General features: G+C 43.5%; 2 protein-coding genes across 10 annotated transcripts in view; one reads left to right on the forward strand and one right to left on the reverse strand.

Annotated features, from left to right (window-relative positions):
- Window positions 1-21,274, reverse strand: part of ZNF277 (zinc finger protein 277) — a 56,970-nt gene extending 35,696 nt beyond the window's left edge. Inside the window, exon 1 of one of the 3 annotated variants that reach the window (XM_066991674.1) lies at window positions 21,191-21,274. In XM_066991674.1, coding sequence (XP_066847775.1) covers window positions 21,191-21,233 — 43 coding nt within the window. In that variant the 5' untranslated portion in view covers window positions 21,234-21,274. Of the gene's footprint in view, window positions 1-5,103; window positions 5,242-15,083; window positions 15,106-21,190 lie in introns of those variants that run through there. The other 2 variants (XM_048065927.2, XM_048065926.2) reach the window with 2 other exon arrangements.
- Window positions 21,275-21,344: 70 nt separating this feature from the next.
- DOCK4 (dedicator of cytokinesis 4) overlaps window positions 21,345-22,281 on the forward strand; it is a 252,082-nt gene continuing 251,145 nt past the window's right edge. For all 7 annotated transcript variants that reach the window (XR_010829121.1, XM_066991664.1, XM_066991646.1 and 4 more), the window contains exon 1: window positions 21,345-21,618. Coding sequence is in view for 5 of the 7 variants with exons in the window: in XM_066991646.1 (XP_066847747.1) it covers window positions 21,582-21,618 (37 nt within the window). In the remaining 2 variants the exon portion in view is untranslated. The remainder of the gene's footprint in view (window positions 21,619-22,281) is intronic.

The following is a 22,281-nucleotide window of genomic DNA, read 5'->3' on the forward strand; positions in this document are numbered from 1 at the left end:
GAAACTCTAGCTGACAGCAAATCAAAGTTTATTAGACAGCACAAGTGCACTGCTCATTACTAAATGAAATTTTATGATGAGAAACCCACTTTTCTTTCTCTCACTACATAGGTTACCTGTTGATGTGAATGAGGCTTGTCTCTTTGCCATCTTCCTCATACTACGAGGAAGGCATTAAATTGTATAGCACAGACTGGTTTGTATGTTGATTTCTCCTAATTGTCTTTTTACATATTGCACAATACTTCCACCATTGTCTGACTCTTGAAGTTCTCTACGCGTTTGACTTGTCTCTTTTTTGCCAGTAGGATCTTTCTTACTCTTTCGTGGCAAAAGAAAAGATAATTCCTGTTAGAGATTACTGCTACCTGGCAGCCTAGGCCCACTGAAACACTTCCTACCTCTACAGGTATTAAGCAGGGCCCACACATGCCCTTGTGGGAAGGTTAACAGCTTGTGTTTGTGACAGACCCTACCACCCAGGCGTAAGTTGCTCAGATGACAGCACACAGAGGTGAGTCACCCACTGATGTTCTCCAGATTCACTGCTGTTCGTACGTAGTTCAACAAGGGGCTGGACTGCACGGGACTGCGGTAGAGTATTGCAGATTCTCCCGTTCCCGAACATGCAGGCTTACCTGGGGTATATGTCTCCCCCCTAATTAAATAACAGCAGTGTAAATTCCTAAGTTCTTCCACTGGTAGAAGTGAGTGTAATTCATTAAGACACGTGTGACCATCAGATTTCAACAGCTGGCCCTATTAGCCTCACCAAATTCCAGTTGTCTAGAAATAAACCAGGTTGTTCATTTTCCACACAAACCATACCTCGGTCTTTGCTGAGGTTTTATTTTGGAAACAAAATATCCATTTCAATACATATCTTCAATTTCAGGTAGCACAAGGAGAATAAAAGCAAACAGAAAAAGCTCTCCAATAGTGCCTGCATCGTGAATGAAAACAGAAAACATCACGGGTCTCCTTGACTCTTGTGATATGAAATTAACTTGAAAACTCCATCTTTGGATTCCTGCAGTGATATGAACGCCTCTGGAAAGAAATTTCACAGGTTCACAGAATGGCTGAGGTTGGAAGGGACCTTTGGAGGCCATCTGGTCCAACCCCCTGCTCAAGCAGGGACACCCAAAACAGGTTGACCAGGACCACGTCCAGGTGGCTTTTGAGGATCTCCGAGCAGGGAGGCTCTACAGCCTCTCTGGGCAGCCTGTGCCAGTGCTCAGTCACCTGTACAGTGGAAAAGTGCTGATGTTCAGAGAGAAACTCCCACGTTTCAGTTTCTGAAGGTATCTACAGAATTAAGAAAAGATAAGGACATCTCCTGCCTTCTCCCAAGCCTATTATTTTGTCACAGAATTTTAAAATATGTAAGGTTAATGGAAGTTTAATTAACACTATTTATCAGATAGAAGAATAAATGTACGACAATTTTCACCCTACAAAATTCACATGGACGTATTATATTGCCAAGCACACTAAATCTGGTACCTGATAAATCTGATAACTTGTCCACATGGAAAAAAAAGAAAAATAATTTTAGGAATCATACCCATTTAGCTTTTTTTTCTAGGAGAAAAGTTCTTCTGCAACTCACCCCACCATCCTCTGACAAGACTTTGAAATAATCAAAGAAGGGCTGAAGTTTCAGAGACAGAGCCATGAAACTCCTAAAAGCCCTGTGACAAATTTCAGTCAGGTAAAGGAAGAGGCACAGACTGGGGCGCGGGACAACCCATCCATCACACGTGCTGCTCAGCAGCAGCTGGCCAGCTGGTTTGCACGTGTAGTGCTCCAAAGCAGCCCCAGCGTGCACTGATTGCTGCTGCAGGACAAAACTATAGGGTGTACAGCTTCTCGAGTTCCATGCTGCTCGTGGAACTAAAAAGCTGCCCTGCACAACTGCTAAAGCCTCTACCCAAGCAATTTGAAAAATAAAACTTCCTGGCAAGGCAGTGCCTTGGCAGAAGACTGATGGACACGTTACACTGAATTCAGCTTATCTCGTCAAACTATACAGCGTGGAGCAATGGTAGTGCACAGAGCACACCATTACCTGGAGCAATACAACTGCAATTGACAGTCTAACATTTCTTTTCTCCTAGTTTTACCTGCACATCAGCCTATTCCCTTCCCCTAGATATTTCTTTATTAAATTGGGATTGTATAAATTGTTCCATTTTTTCCTATTTTAAGAACAGCAACTGCTACACAAAATGGTATGGCAATCCTGACAGAAGGGTCAGCACTCCTAAGCAGAACGTTTTACCTGCAAGATTCTAGGTTTGTGCATTCTTACAGTCGGCATGGGTTTATAGCCTGGAGAATCATTAAAATGTGTTTACAGAGAAAAGTAGAGCAACTTAATTTCCTTTGCAATTGCTGACTCTCACTGACACCAAAAGAACTAAGAGGATACTCTGTCAGCCAGGTCAGCTGTGCCCAGTAAGCCACTAGCCTGCTTTTTGTTCATTTTTGGTTTAGGTCTCTTGCAATGACCTATTTAAACATTTAGAAGTCCAAATAAACAAAAGCCTATCTGCCTCAGCAAACCAACTTTCTAAAGATAGGTACGCATGGCAAGACTTGCTATTCAACACGGACAAGGAGCTGATACAGTCCCTTAGCGCAAGTACCAGGCAGAAACGATTATTTGGGCTTGAAGAACAGACCTGTTTATCTTTCAGCGTAGGGGTGAGTTGCAGAAGGAATAAAGGGAGGTGAAGTATTTTTGATGCCCAAAGAGAGTAGCTAATACCATATGACGATAACTTAAATATCGTTTGCTGGACCAGTGTGGCGACTGAAGAAGCTTACGCAATTTATTTCAAAGGCACTTAAAGGAGGAGGCGAGGGGAAAAAAAATAAAAAAAAAATCTTTGTACTCATCTGCTGCAAGAAAACACTGAAGAAGAAGGTAAATGCACAGAACAAAGATGTACAGCCTTTAGCATAGTACTTAATGGATTAGCACATAACACAAACATCAAATAGTCCAAATAAAGCTACGCATATTACTGAAATCCCTGAAAAAGCAGCTAATTTTCATGCTATGTTTGGAGCAGAGTGGCCACAAGTACTGAAGTAATGCTGTTGAACTCTAAAGCACAGCTAAGGGCTACCAGGGAGGTAAAACACTTGCATGGAGTTCTCAGGCTCCAGCAGACTCCCACTTGCAGTCGCGTGAAAATGAGTGAAAAGCTGCAAGCTTTTCTCTTAAAACCTACTGCCACAAGAATGACTTCACAGGGTCAGATTAAACATCCATCTAGTGCAAGCACCCTGTCTGACAGTGGCAAGAAGCAAATACCTAGGGAAAACAGGGCAAACCATCAGCGATCACACAGAGTCTGCTATCAGTCTGAGGGTGGAGAGTTTAAGACACAGGCTGTATCTGTGTCTCGGTTTAACAGCATTTTAAGGATTTTCCTTTCATGGAGTTGTTTCAGCGCTTTTTGAAATTGTCTGTCTTTTAACACCTACCAAAACCTGCAGCAGCATTTCACGTTCTCCTCACAGTTATTCATTCCTCGCTGCCCTCGTTCAACCCTTTGCCTGTCCTACTCACCCTTTTTAGTTGGGAAAGGGAGTGGGGTGAAAACAAGAGCAAAAGAAAATGGATCTCTAAATCAGTGCAGTTTTTCCTCAATCTTTTTTCTGTTCCTTTTCTATTCATAGTGTTTTGCTTGCATTTAGGATCATTCAGAACCATTCAATTATCGTCAGTGTTTCCAAAGTCTCAGAAAAATAAATCAGGTATTAACATACATGACAATGGCCATGTTCTTTGTGTTCACTCCCAAGTGCATTGCTCTGCATTTGTTAACACTGAATAGCATTTTTATTGTCCAGTTCATTCAAATAATGTGAGATTCTGCTGCAATGCTTCAGTTGGCCCTAATGCTTACTACTTGGAAAAAAAAAAAAGTTCACTAATAGCAAAATTTATCACCTAACACCCTTCCTATTTGTGGCTGTGGTGAACAGCACAAGATCCAGTTACTTACAAAATCCCTCCATAAAGTTTCTGCCCAACTCTCCTTTCAGCGGTGAGTTCTCCTCCTCTACCCAAAGGAAAATCAACATGACTTTTATTTAATTAGATAACCCAAAGACTTCAGAGGAAGGCCACCCTACTCAGGAGCCAAGAAGTCCCTCTGTCATTCACACAGTTGACAGCTGACAGCTGATGTTGTTCAACCTTTAACATGACAGATAAAATTGTAGTCTTTTACAGCTAATACAGAGCTAAAAATGTAAATTGCTAGAAAGAAGAGATTAGAGGAATATATTCTTTGAAAACAAAGACTAGAAGCTATACCAAATTCTTCAGGGGAAAATAAAATGAATACTTTAAAGACATTTGATAATGAGATGGTATAGAAAATGATGTGGATTATGCAAATTACTTTGAAAACTGGAATAGACATTACTTTTTGTTATAGGTATGCATACGATAGTAGTACAATGGAATCCTGATTCCTGCACACCACATGCTCTATGTACCACCTTAACAGCAACGAAAGAAAAGAGGCTGTCCATTAAAGAAATTATATGGCTTTATTTTAACTGCTGTTAAATATAGACTAGTTAACCTTCACAACTAACGAAGCAACAGGCTCAAAATGGATTCATTTTCCTTACTGGAACATTTTTAGTTTTAAATACCGTTGTTCCCAACTCAAAACTAATGTTAGTTTGCACATTAAGTAAGTGCTATACCCACACAGGCACAATAAAGACTATAGCAATACAGGCAATGTACTCTGCACAATCACACATGCAATTATCACAAAGCAACACGCCGTGTAATTTTACGGCCAATACAGCAGATCCGAGTAGCAGAAAGAAAAGCAAGGGAAGATTTGTGCATTTAAAGGCCACTTGTGAAAGGCAAAGTCCTCGGAGACAGGTGAGCCAGTGCACAGCTTGCTGCCACCTCCAAGCATAGGGAAGCCTTGTTTTCTGTCCTTCTCCACCTCATCCTCCCACTCTGAACCACCTACTGCCCTTTCGCTTGTGCTGGCTCCTCTGCTTGCCAGCGTTCAGATCAACAACAAAGCTTCACTATTCTGATTGCTAACTCACATGGCTCGGCCCCGGGAAGGAATCTGCAGCCTCGATTCATTCGCCAGAGCTCAGGCAGAGGCAGACCCCTCCAGGAGGCACTCAGCAAGCCGAGGGAGGACCTCCCCGATTAGTCTGCAGGGAACGCCGAACAGAGGGGCACTCATGCCCTTCCTTTTGAAGTTTTGCCACTGCAAAACGAAGAATGAACGTCACGGGACTAGAAAGGAGATAACATAAGCCCAGTACCATGGGTTTTTAACTATGACAGAAGAAACCTACTTCCTTTTAGGAAAATTAAGCATTTTCTGATCAGATGAAGAACACTGAAGAATATTTCCAGAGAATACTCTGAAAATTCAAGACTGTGAGTATCCGAAGAAATTAAATGATGACAGAGGAATTCATGCCAGTTGACTTAGGACAGAAATTTAGAGGTTTCATGCCATTTTTTGCAGTGTTATGGCACAACAACAAGGCTTCAAGTTGAAGAGCATATTATGTAAATACCACCATGTACAGTATGTATTTATAAGCCCACTGTTGGTAACACAAGGACAATGAAACAAAATAAGAACATCTGCTGGAATGTTAAGTGTCTTTCTAATTAAATCCAGTAGTTGAATGAATCAATTCATTACCAACAAGTCTGGTTTATTATCTCATTAATACAGCTGGTTAATATTATGAGGAGATTAGCAGGAGAACTTGAAACGATCCTACAACAAAAATGAACGCCCCAAAGATATACGGGCAAATAAATGAGACCAAACAACGAGTAAAAAGACTGAGCGTTTTAGACATGTAAAGAACAAAGGGGAGAACAAATGACGGGAAAACAAAAGGCGCGCAGCAAACCTGGCACTCTGCAACAACAGCATAACAGATGCCTACTGGCAAACAGAAAGGCTGAGCACCCTCCCCCAAGCTCACACCGCTTACATGGCAAAAAGATGTAGTTCTCGGAATAACCAGCCCCCCACGTTAGGGAGCTAGGCTGTGTCCCTACAGGCAACTCTGCACAAAACAGCACCACATTTAAAACTCTTCTGGAAAGAGTAGGTTTAAAGCTCTGCCTAGTATTTGAGCTTTCTTGAGCTGTAATAAAAACGAGTATCAAGAAGTACTGGCATGCCTCTCGAAACGCACACATGACAGCTTCCTTCTTCGGCAACCTTGGCACTACAGAACCTATCTGCTGGCACTGCTGCATTCCCTAATTTGTGGTCGCATTCTTGGAAGAGATTTTATACTGATTACAGGATTTTTTCCTTTGTTTTCTGGAGTATGAAAGATGGATGACTAATGACTTGCCAAATAAACAGTATTCAAAAACAAAACTCAGAATAAAGGAAATAAACCACCCTGTCATCATCCTCACCAATAGCACATGCAAATACGTTCCTTAGGGAACAGAGAATCAATACACTTAACAATTTCCTCGCTCTATGTATTAAAGCACTCAAGTACTTCTATTAAGTTGAATTATTATTCAGTCTGAGTTCACGAGGAATTATTTAGCTATTACTTCTGCTTGTTAACATGCTATTGACGATATTTAGTTAAAATGTCCATGTGCTCTAGGAGAGGACTCATCCCGTAGCTTCCCCCAAGATCAGTCACGCTCAGCCCTGTGCGGTTTTTCATTGAATGCAAATGAGCACTTCAAAAGCATGCTTAATCCTACAGCTAAACCTTGCCAGTTTTGCAGAAAACGTACATATTCTGTAGCATCCGCTGTCCGGGAATATGTGAATTTTACTCCAGTAAAATGACAGATCTAAGAAAAGCTGTAGGTTACCAAATCCTAGTATCGCAGGAGTGAGTTTCTACAGAGCAGGTGTCTGCTGGGAGCTGGAACTAACAGAAATACAACTGTGCTAAATAGCCATATTTAACAGGGCTGCTCTGTCGGGGAGCTTAGGATGTTGCAGTTTCATTAGCATTAACAAGTGTTGCTATGGGTACCGGAGTGGAGGCATCAGAGTACAAGTGAATAGAAGGAGTGGGAAAGTGATTAATAAAAATGTGAAGTGTTGGAATTTTAATAAAACAAAACCAATCCACTTGCCAACGAGATTATGTTTAAATAATAGACTACATTATTGCCTAGTTCACCAACAGGTATATGCCACTGCTTGCCATCTTTCTGCTTAAGCCCAGGAAGACAAAACCCTGCGTGAATAACAAGAAACACCACAGCAAAAGCACTGTGCTCACATTGAGAGGGACATACATACATGTGCACAGACAGATGAAAGTGACCCTAATAAGTAGTCGTAACAATATTTAAGTGCTGATGCTAATATGCCATTTATAAATACTTAACACATTACAGACAAGTTCTGTGCAAGCTCAGAGCCACATAATACCTCACTTCTGGGTAAATAGCATTGAGTAACATTAGCATAGCAGGGTTTGATGTCTTTGTCATAAAAATGAAACAATATTTATCTTTAATTCAGAATGAAATACTTTTATTACATCCTTTAGCACTACTCTGATTTCTTACCACTGCTGTTAAACAAAATTAGTGCCATTTCTGTTTACAGAACACCTGGAGGATGAAATGGTAGCATTGCCTAGTGTACCCATGTCAAAAAAAACTTGTGCTATAACTTGTGCTATACTCAAAATACAAAGTCAATTCCTATCCTTTGCAAAACTAGGAAAAAATACCAAAAGAACATATGTTTATCTGTTTTTTTTCTACCTTCCCTGTCCAAAAGTTGGAATTAAAAAATCTACAGTAATTCCCACAAGTGACAACCTATGTGATGATTAATAGCCGAACTTCTGCTTTGCTGTTTCATCAACCACTGAAGGCTGTTATCTTGGACTCTTCCTATAGCAGGTATTTCATCGGTTTCAGTAACATCTTCAGAGTATTTCCCAAGTTGTAATGCATCCACTCCTGCCAGTCAATACATAAGAACCAGTTCCTCTGGAGGTGCTTTAGGATTTAGCCTTGCCTGTGGGTGCTGCTCTAGGTTTGCAGGATAGATCCTGGCTATTTCTTATGTGCTGTGAGGGGAATGCTGGTTTTCATTACTCCCACAGCCAAAACATCTTCAGCACGCCTGTCTTCCACTCCTATCACTACACCTTCTTTTCTAACCCCACCCTGCCTGCTCCTCCTGGATACCCTTACCACAGTCTTCCTCCTCTGCAGCTCTAACACCTTCAGCAGACAAATCTATTCAGGGGTGTGACACAAATTGGGAAACCAATTTCAGTTTAATTACTTCATGCAATTTTCCATAAACCTTAATTCTCAGTTGCTTCTACTCTACCCTGTTCCCTGCCCACTACCCAAAACCACAAATGTGGCACATGTATGACTTACACCAGCCATCAGCCCCCCTCCATCCTCCAGCTCCGTCCTCCCAAGAGCACTTATTTAGCTTTGTCATATGATCCTCCCCAAACGTTTCCTTTCCTGAATCTTGGCTTTGGGTGCAGTCTGCTGTGCAAACTTTGTGGTTAGTTCTACAAATATTTATTTGTGCAAATGTTGCTCTTGTGAACAATCTCATTCAGCAGGCTATCAGACTTACTCACTTCTGTGCATTGGCAAGATGAAAACTGTAAGCATAAATACAGAGAGACTGTCTTAATAACTAAAGAACTGTATCAGTCTATACTTTTTTTTTTTTATTAGAAAAGCAATAAAGCAAATCAAGATGATTCTGAGGTGGTACTCCATACTCAGCGGTCTTCGCTGACATCTCCTCTGTTTAATGTTAAAAAATGGTATTTATAAATTACTTAGGTTTATATGAATTATTATACTGCTTTGGCCTTGATATACTTGGCCTGTTCAGCCTGGAAAAGAGTAGGCTGAGGGGAGACCTCATCGTGGTCTACAGCTTCCTCACGAGGGGGAGCGGAGGGGCAGGTGCCGATCTATTCTCTTCAGGGACCAGCGATAGGAAGCAATGATTAAAACTTGCCCTACTATCTTGAAAGATTACCAAGGTAATTATGTGGCCTGAAACTCTGAATGTTTAGTTCCCAGGGAGAGGAGGAAAATATCCAACACAAGAATCTGAAACAGGAAAAGAGTGGTCATTTTGGTTCTTGTTTTGTACTTATGGTCTAAACCTAACTAATTCAAATTACCATTTTTTTTTTCCTGGTTAATTTGCTGTTGTATACATTAGCATATCAAAGGCATCATAATAAAATATTAAACAATGCTGTTTTAAGGCTGAGGTTTAAAGACTAAATCTCAGCGATTTTCAAATGAAAGCTGCTGCCATGCTGATCAAGACTGATTTTAAACCTTTAAAAATATCCCCTGAAGGGTGTCAGAAGTGAAGATCTGTATGTGAATTCAGTGCTTGTGTATTTTACCGCTGCCACTGCTCCATGGACTTCTCTGAAAGTATTAGCAAGCTTGAAGTTACCATAGAATAAGAGTCATTTAGGTTGGAAAAGACCTCCAAGATCACCAAGTCCAACTGCCAAGTGACCTACGGAGTCCCATCACTAAACCAGGTCCCTTAGTACCATGTCCACACATCTCTTAAATGCCTCCAGGGATGGGGACTCCATCAATTCCCTGGGCGGCCTCTTTCAATGCTTGACCACACTCTCTGTGAAGAAAGAATACTTACAAAAAGGCTCTTTCAGGCTTCTGTAAACCATACAATCTATAGGTAACCTGTAGGAACCTGAAGTTCCTTCAGCCTGTGTCTCAGAAGATGTTTTCCTAAGCTTTTGAATAACAAAAATACCAATGCCCTCCACCACCACTGGGCACATTAGACAGTCTAACACAGAATACTGATTTTCTGTATTTCAAAGTGATGTGCAAGTGCTTGTAAATAAAGGCCTGCTGTCAGCAGACAAATTCAGTACATAGGAGTCTATCTTAGTTTCCATTTACTACAATTGTGACCTTAGCTCTTACAAAACCAAGGGGTCGTAACAGTATGTTTAATAAGGAGAGTAATATTTCTTCTATAATGTGTTAACTAGTTTACTCTGTACTTGTTGTCATTATTTAGCAGAGATCAATAATCCTTTATTACAAGAATTTTCCTCATCTTTTCTCCTGTTACTTTTGCTATTCCTCTAAAAGGATTCAATTCCCAAGAACATATTTATCTACACAGATTCAAAATTTTTCCTCTTGATGTTAAAAAGGCTTCCTGGTGGTCTTTTTAAATTTTTGCTTTGCTTTCTATAGACAAAAGTAAGACTGTCTGATTTTCCTGTAAAAATCTAAAGCCTACTTTCGAGGTTCCTATGAGATACCCTCACGTGATTATAATGGGAATTTTACCATGCTCCTGACTAAACCGTATTACAGGGCTTATAACTCTTTTCCAATGATATACATTCCTTGAAAAATGCATTTGAGAAAAACGAGTTTTAAAAAATGTGAAATTTTCATTGTAACTGTCACTTTAATTTTTATAAGGCTAACAGAAATTAGTCCTAAACTCAAAGTGTATCCCGAGAAACCCCATTTCTGACGTTTGTAGGTTTCATAATGGCAGGACGGGTGGAAATCTCACTCCGGTATTCTGATAGAGCTTCTTGGTATTCAGAAAGCCTTCAAGGCCAACTTGTTTACCGAATTTTGTATTTAAGGTGAATGAGTACAACGAAGAGGCACTGTGGTATCAGAAGCACTGTGGGCTGTTGCTGTTTTCTTAGCGACCTGGAGCTTTTCCAGATGGAGAACAGCAAAAGAAGTTGTTTCTACTTTTAGAATCAAACCTCCATAAATTGGTATTCAAACTGGAAAAAACAATGGCTGAAAAGGACAGCTCATTATAATGTGCAGTGATGTGGATCAATATAGTTCAGCCTAATTGATACCTTAGCTAAGGAAAACAAAGCCTTGACTGTATTTCAAATAATCCACTATTTACACATTTTATACATTTTTTTTTTTGGAAAACTAATTTCAGAAGAAAGTATTTTAAAGTCAGAGCTCAAATATTAATGTCTTGTAGATCTCGGTGACATCTCACCGCAGTCCATATCAGATTTCTGTGAACATACTCTGACTTTAACCCAGAGTTTGAAATGAACATTTTGTGATATTGTACGTACTTCTCTTGACCTTCATGCATTTATTAAACATAGGACACGGATCTTTACTTCCTAAGTATGGTGTACACTTACTGACTGTTTCTGCTAATGTAGCTCTTAGACATGGATGGTAAAATAATTGAAGTTAATTTCCTCAAGAAACAGAATTAGAACATGAGAATTACTGATACAAGTTGTTTATGTTTTTCAGGCAACATTTTGCTAACTGTATAAATACATGCAGACTCCTGAACATTAAATTAGCACAGTAATAACACAGGCTGCATATTTTCATTCCACAGAAGACAAAATCAAATTAAAACCTCAAGCAGGATGTTTTCTGTTACATGCCATCCTTCAGAAAAAAAGCTCTATCTCATTTATTCGTGCATTACTGAGTCATAATAAAATTCCATGCTGGCACACTGGTCAAGACAAATGCTAGCAAGATGCTCCAGTGACAGTAGCATCACTTATTACTGCAAGCATTTGTTCCATAACCACTGCTGTTTCCATGCCATGAGTTGTGTTCTGCTTTGGGCTGACGCAGCGTGCACGCAGACCTTTGGCAGAGCGCTGTGCCATGCTTCCCTCTGCTCCTCACCAGCCCCTTCCCTCTTCCCGCACCTCTCGGAGCAGATCCAACCCGCACAGGAGTCCTGACATCCCTGATCAGCCTCCGGCTGCTCTGCACATGGGTTTGGTTCAGAGGGCGGTTTTGGGGCACGCTAACTAGATTTGATTGGAGTCCAGGTACATGCAAAACGCGCTCCAAGTCCTGGCACAGGTCTCCAACAAGGGGCACCGTTGCAGACAGCTCTGCATCACGGGCATGCTGAGGCTGGTTGGTGTGGGAAGGCTGACTGCATGGGATCCCAAGTAAAAATGCCAAACCACAGAATACAGTTGTAGGGACTGCAGCACCAATTGCTTTTATCTACTGCGCCATTCCTATTGCGCCAAATTATTTGTTAATGTAGAAGAACCACACCGTACCTGCTTGTGAGGTTGAAACAGATGGCATATCTAGTTATAAAGCTTCTACACAGACAGATAAAGAGAAGGCTTTTAACCTGCGGCTACTACAGAGGGCAAGAAAGAGGAACAGCTGCTCCTCAGGGACCAAACCACTGATGATAAATGGGAGAATGACATCTAAATGAGCCAGCATCAACCAGAAGCAGCTGGGCCATTTCACAGTGGTCACTGTCTTTCACAAAAATCAGAGAAATATAAAAGAAAGTGGAAAAATACCCGTTCAGAAGAGATGGTCCAGTGAAAACATGAGGCTAAAAAAATCAAACAAAAGTTTAATAAAGCCAGCTGAAATATATCACTAAGGATGACAAAAGTGAATTTTGGACTAATGAAGCCACTGACAAAAGATCTACTCCAAATCCTCATTTACAGTTCTACTATATCAAAACAGTAGTGGCAAACAAGCAGTGAAGACTGAAGCATGGAATTACTCACTAGTAAACCCGGCCTTGATATCAATGACCAGACAGCAGACTTGTAACTACATCATTTCCTACAGTTCAGAAACATTAAAAGTTGATAGTTACTGCTGTACATTGATTATCTATGATCCTTTTTAATTAGAGAATAAACTCAAGCAAAACACGTTATTTTCATTTACTTCATAATTACAATTTGACTGCCATAACATGTAGCATGTTTTGTAAAATTAATAAAGATTTTGGTTCAGCACTCCGGGCTCCCTACCATAATCAAAATATCAAATATGGGTAACTATTTATTTATGATGAGGTTTGAGCACTTCACACTTGTGCAGTAAAAAAAAGTGCTATTGTTTATATTTCAGGGTATAAATCTACTGCCCCACCAAGTGGGGCAGAGAAGTTCCCTAACATGAAACAGTACTGCTCGAATAGCCACACGCGTTATGTTTGTATTCTTACGTAGTATCTGGCATATTCTTATTGAGGAAAATTGCACATCCCTCAAACCAACTTCTTAGCAGTTTGGCAGCTTTCAAGAATTTGCACATTAGGCAGTACAGTTTCAGTCTGGCTACATCGTTTTAATAGTACTGATAACACATTATTTAGTACAACAATTAGCAAGTCTTCATTACCATGGTTCTTCCCACATTGTGCGATTCTTTTATGCATATCCTGATGCAACATTCAAAGCTATTTTAAAAGGTCCACAGAAGGACATTCGGATGCTTTCAGGCTTTCCTTCTGCCTTCAGCCAGCTGGGTGTTCACGGAAGAGAATGTGAAGGAGAAGCCTCAGAGACAATCTGGGAGCACCGAAATTTTGGCAGTGAGAACACACAGGTAAGGAGTTCTAGCAGGGACTGCAACACAGGACACGATGGAAGGAAGTGCACAAGGTTGAGAAACGTTATGAAGGCTGTTTGGACAGACAAATCAAGAATTTCACCTGTACTGAAGTAAAAAAAAAATATTTTTTTAAGTCCTTGTCCTCCTTTCCTACCATCCACGCCTATTACAACAGCATCCCAGTTTAAGCACTACATCCCTCTTCACAAAAGCTGCCTGAAGTCTCAGAGTGAGAACTCCATCATCTGTCTATATGACAGGCTCATTTTACTGCAGACATCAGAGGATATGATTTACAGGTTTGGTGCTCTTCCAGAGAACTTAGCAAAGCAAAACACAGTAAGATAATTGTGAACAGGGTGTTTCAAGGGGCACAGCAAACTCTCCTGGCATCTGTGCTACACTCAGAACAATCACAAAAACTTGTACCTCTCTGGCCGTCACCTCCAGATCTACATAAAGCATTTCCACATCCATTATTTGTTCAAGTAACGAGAAACTCTTTTCGGGTAATATTGAGGCAGTTTAAATGACTTCATCAGTCTGCAGACTGAGGAACCACCACTCGCTATCATAGAATCACGGAATCATACAGGTTGGAAAAAACCTCCAAAATCATCTGGTCCAACCATCCCCCTACTACCAATGTCACCCACTAAGCCATGTCCCTAAGCACCACGTCCAACTTTTCCTTGAACACCCCCAGGGACGGTGACGCCACCACCTCCCTGGGCAACACATCCCAATGCCTGACTGCTCTTTCTGAGAAGAAATGTCTCCTCATTTCCAACCTGAACCTCCCCTGGCACAACTTGAGACTATTCCCCTGGTCTTATCACTAGTTATCTGTGAGTAGAGGCCGACCCCCAGCTCCCCACACCTCCCTTTCAGGTAGTTGTAGAGAGCAATAAGGTCTCCCCTGAGCCTCCTCTTCTCCAGACTAAACAACCCCAGCGCCCTCAGCCGCTCCTCACAGGACTTGTGCTCCAGGCCCCTCAACAGTTCCATAGCCCTTCTTTACGCAGGTAATGGAAGGTCTGGGCAGAGATTTCAGAAAACGTAAAGGCTTAGCATGCAAACAATTATCATGTTTAAGCTGTGCTGCGGTCCACGTGCACATGCTTAGATAGTCTGAAGCAGCTTACTTCTCAGAGCTCTAGTCTCCACACATGGTGGCTGATACTTGGTAGTGTGCTCCTAAGTCAAAGCCTTGACTGAACTCTGAGCAGGTAAGAATTGGCTTGGATTCCTGGATTTAAATACAGCTGTACCTCCACTAGTAAGCAGTTAAAGAAATTATACCTAATGAAGATCAGGGCCATCCATTTTCTTCTTCATTTAACCTACGAAAATTTTCTGAATTCAGAGAAAAACAAGTTGCAAGCCTTTACTGGGTATTTTTGGAGAATACAACACAGTCTATGTCTTGTGCTAATGGGAGTTATATATTCATGGCAAGGTGTGAAGACACCCCTTGTCTTCAGATAAAACACACTGCACATTTGTAACACATCTATTTGTAAAATTATGGCAGGTTAACAGGCAGCTCAGATAGTATTAGCAAGCAATGCAATCCTTTAATTATTTTATTAAGCCATAATTACGCATTTAAGAAAATACTTAGTTTCACTTGTATATTCACCTGTCATCAGTTCTGTAGTTGTAAGAAGTGTCCTGTGGAAGGCTAAAAGACACTACGGTCTTATTGTAACAGCTGCATGGAAGTTTTTTGCCTTTTTACTATTCAAAGACAGAAGCACATAAAAGATTATTTTACCAATTGTAACTTAGTAATTTCCACTCCTCCATGTGACCTATGTGCTTATTAGGTAACCATTTCAAATTACTATGAGATTGCATTTTTAATTAAAAATCATAACAAATATGCTCTTAAAACATTTTTAGATAATACTGTTTCAGGAGATTCGTTCTTGTAATCACATTACAATAAACTGTGCTGTGCTCACAACATTAATTACCGAACCTATCCTCCAGGTATAATTACTAGTTGTTCTATTCACAATGATTAACCTGCATCAAATCGAAATCCTTTAAAGAGCTTATAGTGCCTACTGGCAAAAGGACTCTCTTCCTCTCTCCAAAATCTGTGGCACAGTGGAAACACCGGGTCTTGAAATCCTGAACTGAATGCGTAGATTTAACTTAAAAAACAGACAGTGGCATGGTGGATAGGGGGAAGCCTCCAGCGAGGAACAAACGAAGATGCAAACACGTGTGTCAGCATTTGGAACTGGCTGGGTTTTAAGAAGGGTACCAAGAAGGATACCAAACTCTAAAACCATCAGGCAGATGTGGACAGATGTGGGTGGGCTGGGTGACCTACCTCCTATGCACCTAATGTCTGAGGAACTCTGATGAATGAATAGGCAAGAAGTGACAGCTACACGCTTGGGGTAATGGCTGCTTTATCACCTTGTTGGGGTTTTCGCCCTTGACAGAAAGTAGCCATCAGCTCCCTGCTCACAAAAGCACATGGCAGATGTTTGAAAATGAAGGAGGTAACTCACTCACTCAGGGACTGTTTGGGTAGGATAGGTAGTATAAGGATATGTGGAATGGGAGGTCATCTGGTTCATTAACATATTTGGTTAACAACTACTCAGTATAAAATAACAAGTAACAGGGAAAAAGATGGATTACATGCAGGCACACAAACATTAACGAGCAGGTGATGACAGAGACAATATTGAAGACCAGAAGTCTTTGGTCACTACAGGAACTAATGCCATTAAGGGAACTACTCAGACCTAGCTTTGAAGAGATTCAACCTGTACTTTGTCACCGGTAAGAAAGGAGAAACATAATTATTGTACATACTATGGAATATTTGAGGGTGCTTGCAGAATTGTGTGAAACAGAAGGGATTGTGGATTATGTGGATTGTGGGATTATGCAAACATTATTATGGGAAATGTAGAGGAGGGGCCAACAGCACAAAATGGGAAGGATCTGGGAGGAACAAACATAGGGAAATGCAGGGCGAGAGGAATGAAAAGGGCAATTGAGCTTAAACAGGCTGTTGGTGGGTACACTTTTCTGACGAAGTCCTGAACCTGATCACCACTGTCTAGCCTTTCTTCTTATTAAATCGTTTTCTTAACTATTTTTGTATAATTCACCCTCTGTCATATGTGTAAGACTGCTCTGAAGTCCAAGTGTCAGCAACTGCACAACAGGCTGCAGGTTGCAGGGCCAGACACCAGCAACTAGAGAGATCATGGCATATTTTTATCTTCCTAGTGGATTTAAACCTGTACTTATCATAGGTATATGTGTAATTTGCTAGCAAAATTCAGTCTGGACTAGCCAACAAACAACCAGTGAGTATAAGCAGACCTGTACCTGGGAAGACAAGGCCTGAGTCAGTGGCAGGTAAGGGGCTCAAGGTCCAGGCACAACCAGAGCCGAGGCCTGCAAGGCAGTCCAGGCAGTGGACACTGAGGCTGAGATAATGTTTGAGGGATCTATGGCCATGGGATACTTGTGAGACAAGTGTGGGTGCATGCCTCCATTCTGACAGCAAACACCAAGATGGATTAGCTGGTGAGGAGGAGACCTGCACGCGGGGTAAGAAGCCCAGAGCCCAGATAATCAGACAGCGTTAGAGGTCATGGCAGTGTTCAAAGGCTCCATGGATGTGGCTATGCTTCTGGAAGTGACAGCCAGGATCTGTGCTTTCGCTAGTGGACTTCAACCCCAATCCAATTTGTCACCCTAAATGGAACACAAGAGTACCCCAGTCCTTAACCTTTAACGTCTTAAGAACGGGCTTTAAGGCAGAGCGCTGCCAGCGACACTGCTGCTGCTAACACCGCCCTCTCCGCCTGGCTCTCCCAGGGTACGGGGATCAGAGCGGGGGTCAGAGAGGCAGTCTCCTTTTTTGAAGAGCCCTGAGCGGCCTGGGGCTACTGCCAAGGAATCCCTTTCATTGCTCCTCCAGCAGAGCCACTGCGATGCATGCATGAGCTTTACCTCAGGTGCTCTGCAGCACGTACCTTCCTACGTAGCTTGGAGCAGCAAACGTGGAGGAAGCTGTCATTACAATGCTATTGTCAGAGCTAGCAGTAACCCAGGGAGGCAACTTAAGAGTGGGAAAAGAGAAACACTTGTCCACTCCCCCGCTCACTTTCCAGCTTCCAGAACAGAAGGGAAGCAGCAACGTGGAGGCCAAATCCCATCTTTAATTTAGCACATGGGAGCCAAGAAGTGCTTCACTTCCCCCACTCCCAGAAACTGAGTGCACTATTAAGCTCAGTAGGCAGGAGAGCTACAAAGAAAACTGTGAAGAATGGCTGGGTTTCAGATAATTAAGAGGGGAGTTGTGTGAGAAATGGCCAGGCTTCACAAAGAACTGTGGGGGAGGATATTGGGACCTTTTGGGGAGTGAAATCTTGCAAGACCTGCAGGGCTGAGCTTACTGTCTCAGTGATGCCATAAGAGGCTGAAACGACCCAGGTAAGAGCATCAGAATACCAAATTTGGTTACGGACAGAGAACAACTGGGACCAATGGGGAAGAAATAATAAAGGGCAGATTTACCTGGGAGGTGAGAAGGGGGGAGAAATGGAGGGATAATGACAGAGAAGAACAAGCACAGGAAAATGGAGAAGATGGGCATAAAAAGAGTCAGTTGCATGTAAGTACACTCGTAAGCCCTGCGCAGGATCTCTGCAGTCTATCCTATATTCTGACTAAATTATGTTCTTAACTTTTGTGCAATCTTACTCTGTCACACAAATGAGGGTGCTGCAAGGGCTAAGCATAAGCAACTTGGAAAACAAACTTCGGGTCACTGGGCCTGCAGGTCTAGATGCCAGCAACTGGAAAGCCTGAAATGCAAGAGGTCTAAATGGCAGCAACTGGAGGGACCACAGCCATAGTACTTGTAGGTCTAAACATCAACAACTGGAGAGGCTGGACGGTACATGTGAGAGGTCTAAACATCAGCAACTTGAGGGACCAGGGTGTATTTACATTTCCACAGCATCCTGAGAAGTGACAGAAGTGAGAAGGAGGAGACCATCATTTAGAAACACTGAGTCTGAGATGCTGCGTAATTTGCCCAAGGTCCAGGAATGGATGTTAAACAGACTTAGAGCCCATGCTGATATATAAGAGGTCTATTAACATGGGGGGTGCCTGAAAATCTAGAGAGGATTCTATAGTGAATGTCAGTCATGATGAACCAGAAAGGAAGAACAAGATTGGGCTATCCGTATTGTTGTTTATGTGAGTGGTATAGGTGTTTATGAGGATATGATAAAGCCAGTTGCTCTGTGGTTGCCTGCGTGGCCAACCATTAGATTTTCCTGTTTCTGCACGCCCCTCTTGAATGCATGCTCAGCCTTGCTACTGGCCAGACCTGCAGACAGGAACAGCAGCAGCCGCATCCATGAACCAGGACAGAGAAACATCTCTCAGGTCTGAAAATACACAAAACTGGCTTTCAGCAACCAGGAAAGAGGAATCCTTGGATCCCAGAGTCCATTGGACTGAGCAGCTCTCATAACATCCTTAACAAACGGAACTTAGAATAGAGCTGAAGAAATGATGCTTATAGTATCAGAAACAAACCAACTTTCACTGAAGTATCCTCTAGGCAGTAATTAAAAAGAAGAGTAGACTTGTACAAGACCAGTCAAGCCTCAGTTTTTCACAATAAGTCAAATTCCCTTTAAAACAGGACACAAGAGATAGATGTGGGAGAATAACATGTCGTGCTTGGACATGGTATGCTCCAGGAGCATAGTACCGAAAAGCATTTGAGCACATTAAAACCCTAAGTTAGAAACTGTAACTTTCAGACTGCCTATGAATTTATGAAAGACATGCTTCCAGAAAAAAAAAAATAAAATCCATTGCCAGATGCTGTAAGAAATGTTGATATGTAGCTTAATTAATGTAGACTGAATAACTTGTACTGTGGACAGTGATATGTTTTTTATAAGCCACTCAGTGACAGCTGCTGGAGTAAATTAACTAGAAAGAAACGCAGTCCTGTATTAGCATATACAAGCACAGGCTTTCTTATAAACGGGAAATTGCAAGACAGGAAAAAGTATTATATTTTATTTTCCTATATTCTGTCTCCAAAGAAGTGACACACCTTCTCAGGTGCACATGGAAGCACAACATGATGCTAGAGTGAACAGCTACGTGGAAATGAAACTTTTGGAAGAATAGGAATTTTACCCAGAGCCAGGGAAATGATAATATTAGTGTCAAGTATTTTCTTTGTCTACAGGCAGTGCTTTATAGTACAAGATCTGTTTATTCCAAGCGACTGGACCATAAATGAATAATTTTGAAAAGGATGTTTCAGCTATTGGCTAGTTTTGTCTTTGTTCAAGGCAAGAAAGAAGACGTGCTCCAAGCCTAATAAAAACATGCTGAAGACAGTCATGGCTAACATGACGGACAGCAATTAAAAGGCTGTGGCAGAATTTCATGACTCCCAGCCAACATGCTGGCAGCCCTCTCTCATGGAGAGGAAGATTGCTTGGACGTACATGGAAATCTATAGGCCGGGACAGAAGTTAATTCAGCCTGGCACCTACTGTTTTGATTTTCAATCCTGACTTTTACACATATTGTCATGTAGGGACTCCAAAGGATCTGCAACAGGATGTAAAGCAAGTCTGGGAATCCTGAGCAAAGTCACTGAATGTTCACTAATACTATCAATGAGTTTTTGAATTCACTAACAAGGAAACACCATAGGTCAGACCTCTAAATTCCTACGGAATAAACTTTCTTCATACTAGTCTCGATGTCTTCACACGAGTAACCTGGAAAAACCTGAAACTCACCTCATTGTCTCTAGTACCCCACAGTCCTATATGCAGTGTCACACAGACTTGTACAGAGAGAAGCTGATGACCTTTTCAACAGCCAAAACAACATAGCTCTGCCTTTGTATGCAGTTACACTAGCGTAGTCCTCTAGAAGTGACTGGCTTTTCATGGAGGCAAAGCTTATGCCAACACAAATAAAGCAAGAGTACTGCTTTAACTAGCAGCACCATTACAATGAGATGAGTTTTGAGAACAGAAACAGGGGACATACTAGAGAAACAACACAAAAGTGCTTACATTACTCTTTACCTGAGTTTGACAACTAGAAGAGAAACCGAACAAGCACGCTCCAGACCTAGGTTTGAAGTTGCCTGCTTGCATGATTTCTTCCAATGTGTCTTTCACACTACTGGTGACAGAAATTCAACATAACGTGACAATACAGGCTAAAAGACAACCTGAACTAGAACAACTTGAACTGCTTTCCTCTCTTAGTTGTGAAAACATTAAAACCGAATTTTTGTTCAGCTGAAACCGAAACATGCCAGTTCAAAGTAATGATTTGACTGGAGGGTAGTTTGTGTTTTTTTTAAAGAAAGGTGAATTACTCGTGTTAGAGGTGATGCGTACCTGGTGCGGCCCGCAGAGCAGCACTGCACACTGTATTCTCCTCTTTTTTCCCCCATTTCCCCCCGTTTCCCCCCCCCCCAGGACCACACCACACAACCGCAGCTCCCGGGCCCCCCTCTCAGCGCCCAGGTGCCTCCTGCAGCCCCCACCCGAGCCGGGGGGCTGGTCCCGCATCACCCACCCCGATCCGGAGCCGAGCCGCGCCCCGACGACCCGGGGGAGCCCAGCTCAACCCCCAGCGCCCTCAAACCCACGCGGGTGCCCCCCCCTCACCCCCAGACCCCGCCGGTCCCCCCGCGCTCACCTCCCCGCGCCGCCCGCCCGCCGGCCCCGCGGGGCGCCGCCATTTCGCCGCTCCCTTCCCTCCCTCCCTCCCTCCACGCTCCGCCCCGCCGCCGCCTCCCTCCCCCGGCGGCCGCGGGGCCGGCCGGGGCTCGTAGTCCCCCCCGTGCCGCCGGCGGCGAGGGGCGCGGCCGCGGCGAGGCACTACGTTGCCCGGCGTGCAGCGGGACGGCAGATATAAGTGGCTGGCGGCCGAGCGGCGCCTCTAGTCGGTCTGTCCGTCCGTGCGTCCGCCTGTCCGTGGGTCGGTCGGTCAGAACAATGCCTCAGCCGCCGGAGCCGGGCAGCCGCGGCTGAGGAGCAGCCCGCCAGGCGGAGCCGGCCGCCGCTCCGAGCGGAGCGGTGCCGCCGGCATGTGGATACCCACGGAGCACGAGAAGTACGGCGTGGGTGAGTGAGGGGCCGGGGGAAGGGGGAGCCGCGCCGGCCCCGCCGCGCCACCTGCTCGCCCCGGAGCTCCGGGAAGCGGCCCCGGGGACCGCGGCGAGCCGCCGGGAGGGGTCCCCGGGTCCCCGCCCCGCCGGGGGCCGCCGCGCATTGTTCGGTCCTGCCGAGCCGTGCCGGTCCGTGCCGAGCCGTGCCGCAACTTTGCCCCGGGGCAGGGCTCCGGAGCCCGCTGGATCGCTTTGTGCGGGGAGCGCTGTGACGGTGCGCGTCGGCTTTTTATATTTTCTCCCCCGTTTTGGCAGCGCCGCGCCGCCTCGTCCCGCACAATGGCCCCGCTTGCCCGTGCCGAGCCGGGCGGCAACTTGGGCGAGCTGCTCGGCTAGCAGCAGCCCCGCTGGCCCCGGGGTCGGTGCCGCCTCGGCACCTCACCCAGGCGGGGCTGGGCTGCGGGACGCCCCCCGCCCGGGTGAGCAGAGCCTTACAAACCTGGCTGGGACCCCCCGGGGTGGCTGGCTGGGGGTTAGCAGCCGAGTGTTTGGAGCTGCAGCCCTCCTCTCGGTCTGCTTGTTGTTGGGTTTTGTGTGCGTGCGTGTATTTCTTTTGTTTTGTTTTATTTCTTTATTTCCGAGAGTAGCACGCTGTTTCCCAATCGCAGCGCGTTTTCCG

The sequence above is a fragment of the Anser cygnoides genome, chromosome 1 (genome assembly GCF_040182565.1).
Source record: "Anser cygnoides isolate HZ-2024a breed goose chromosome 1, Taihu_goose_T2T_genome, whole genome shotgun sequence".
NCBI lineage: Eukaryota > Metazoa > Chordata > Aves > Anseriformes > Anatidae > Anser > Anser cygnoides.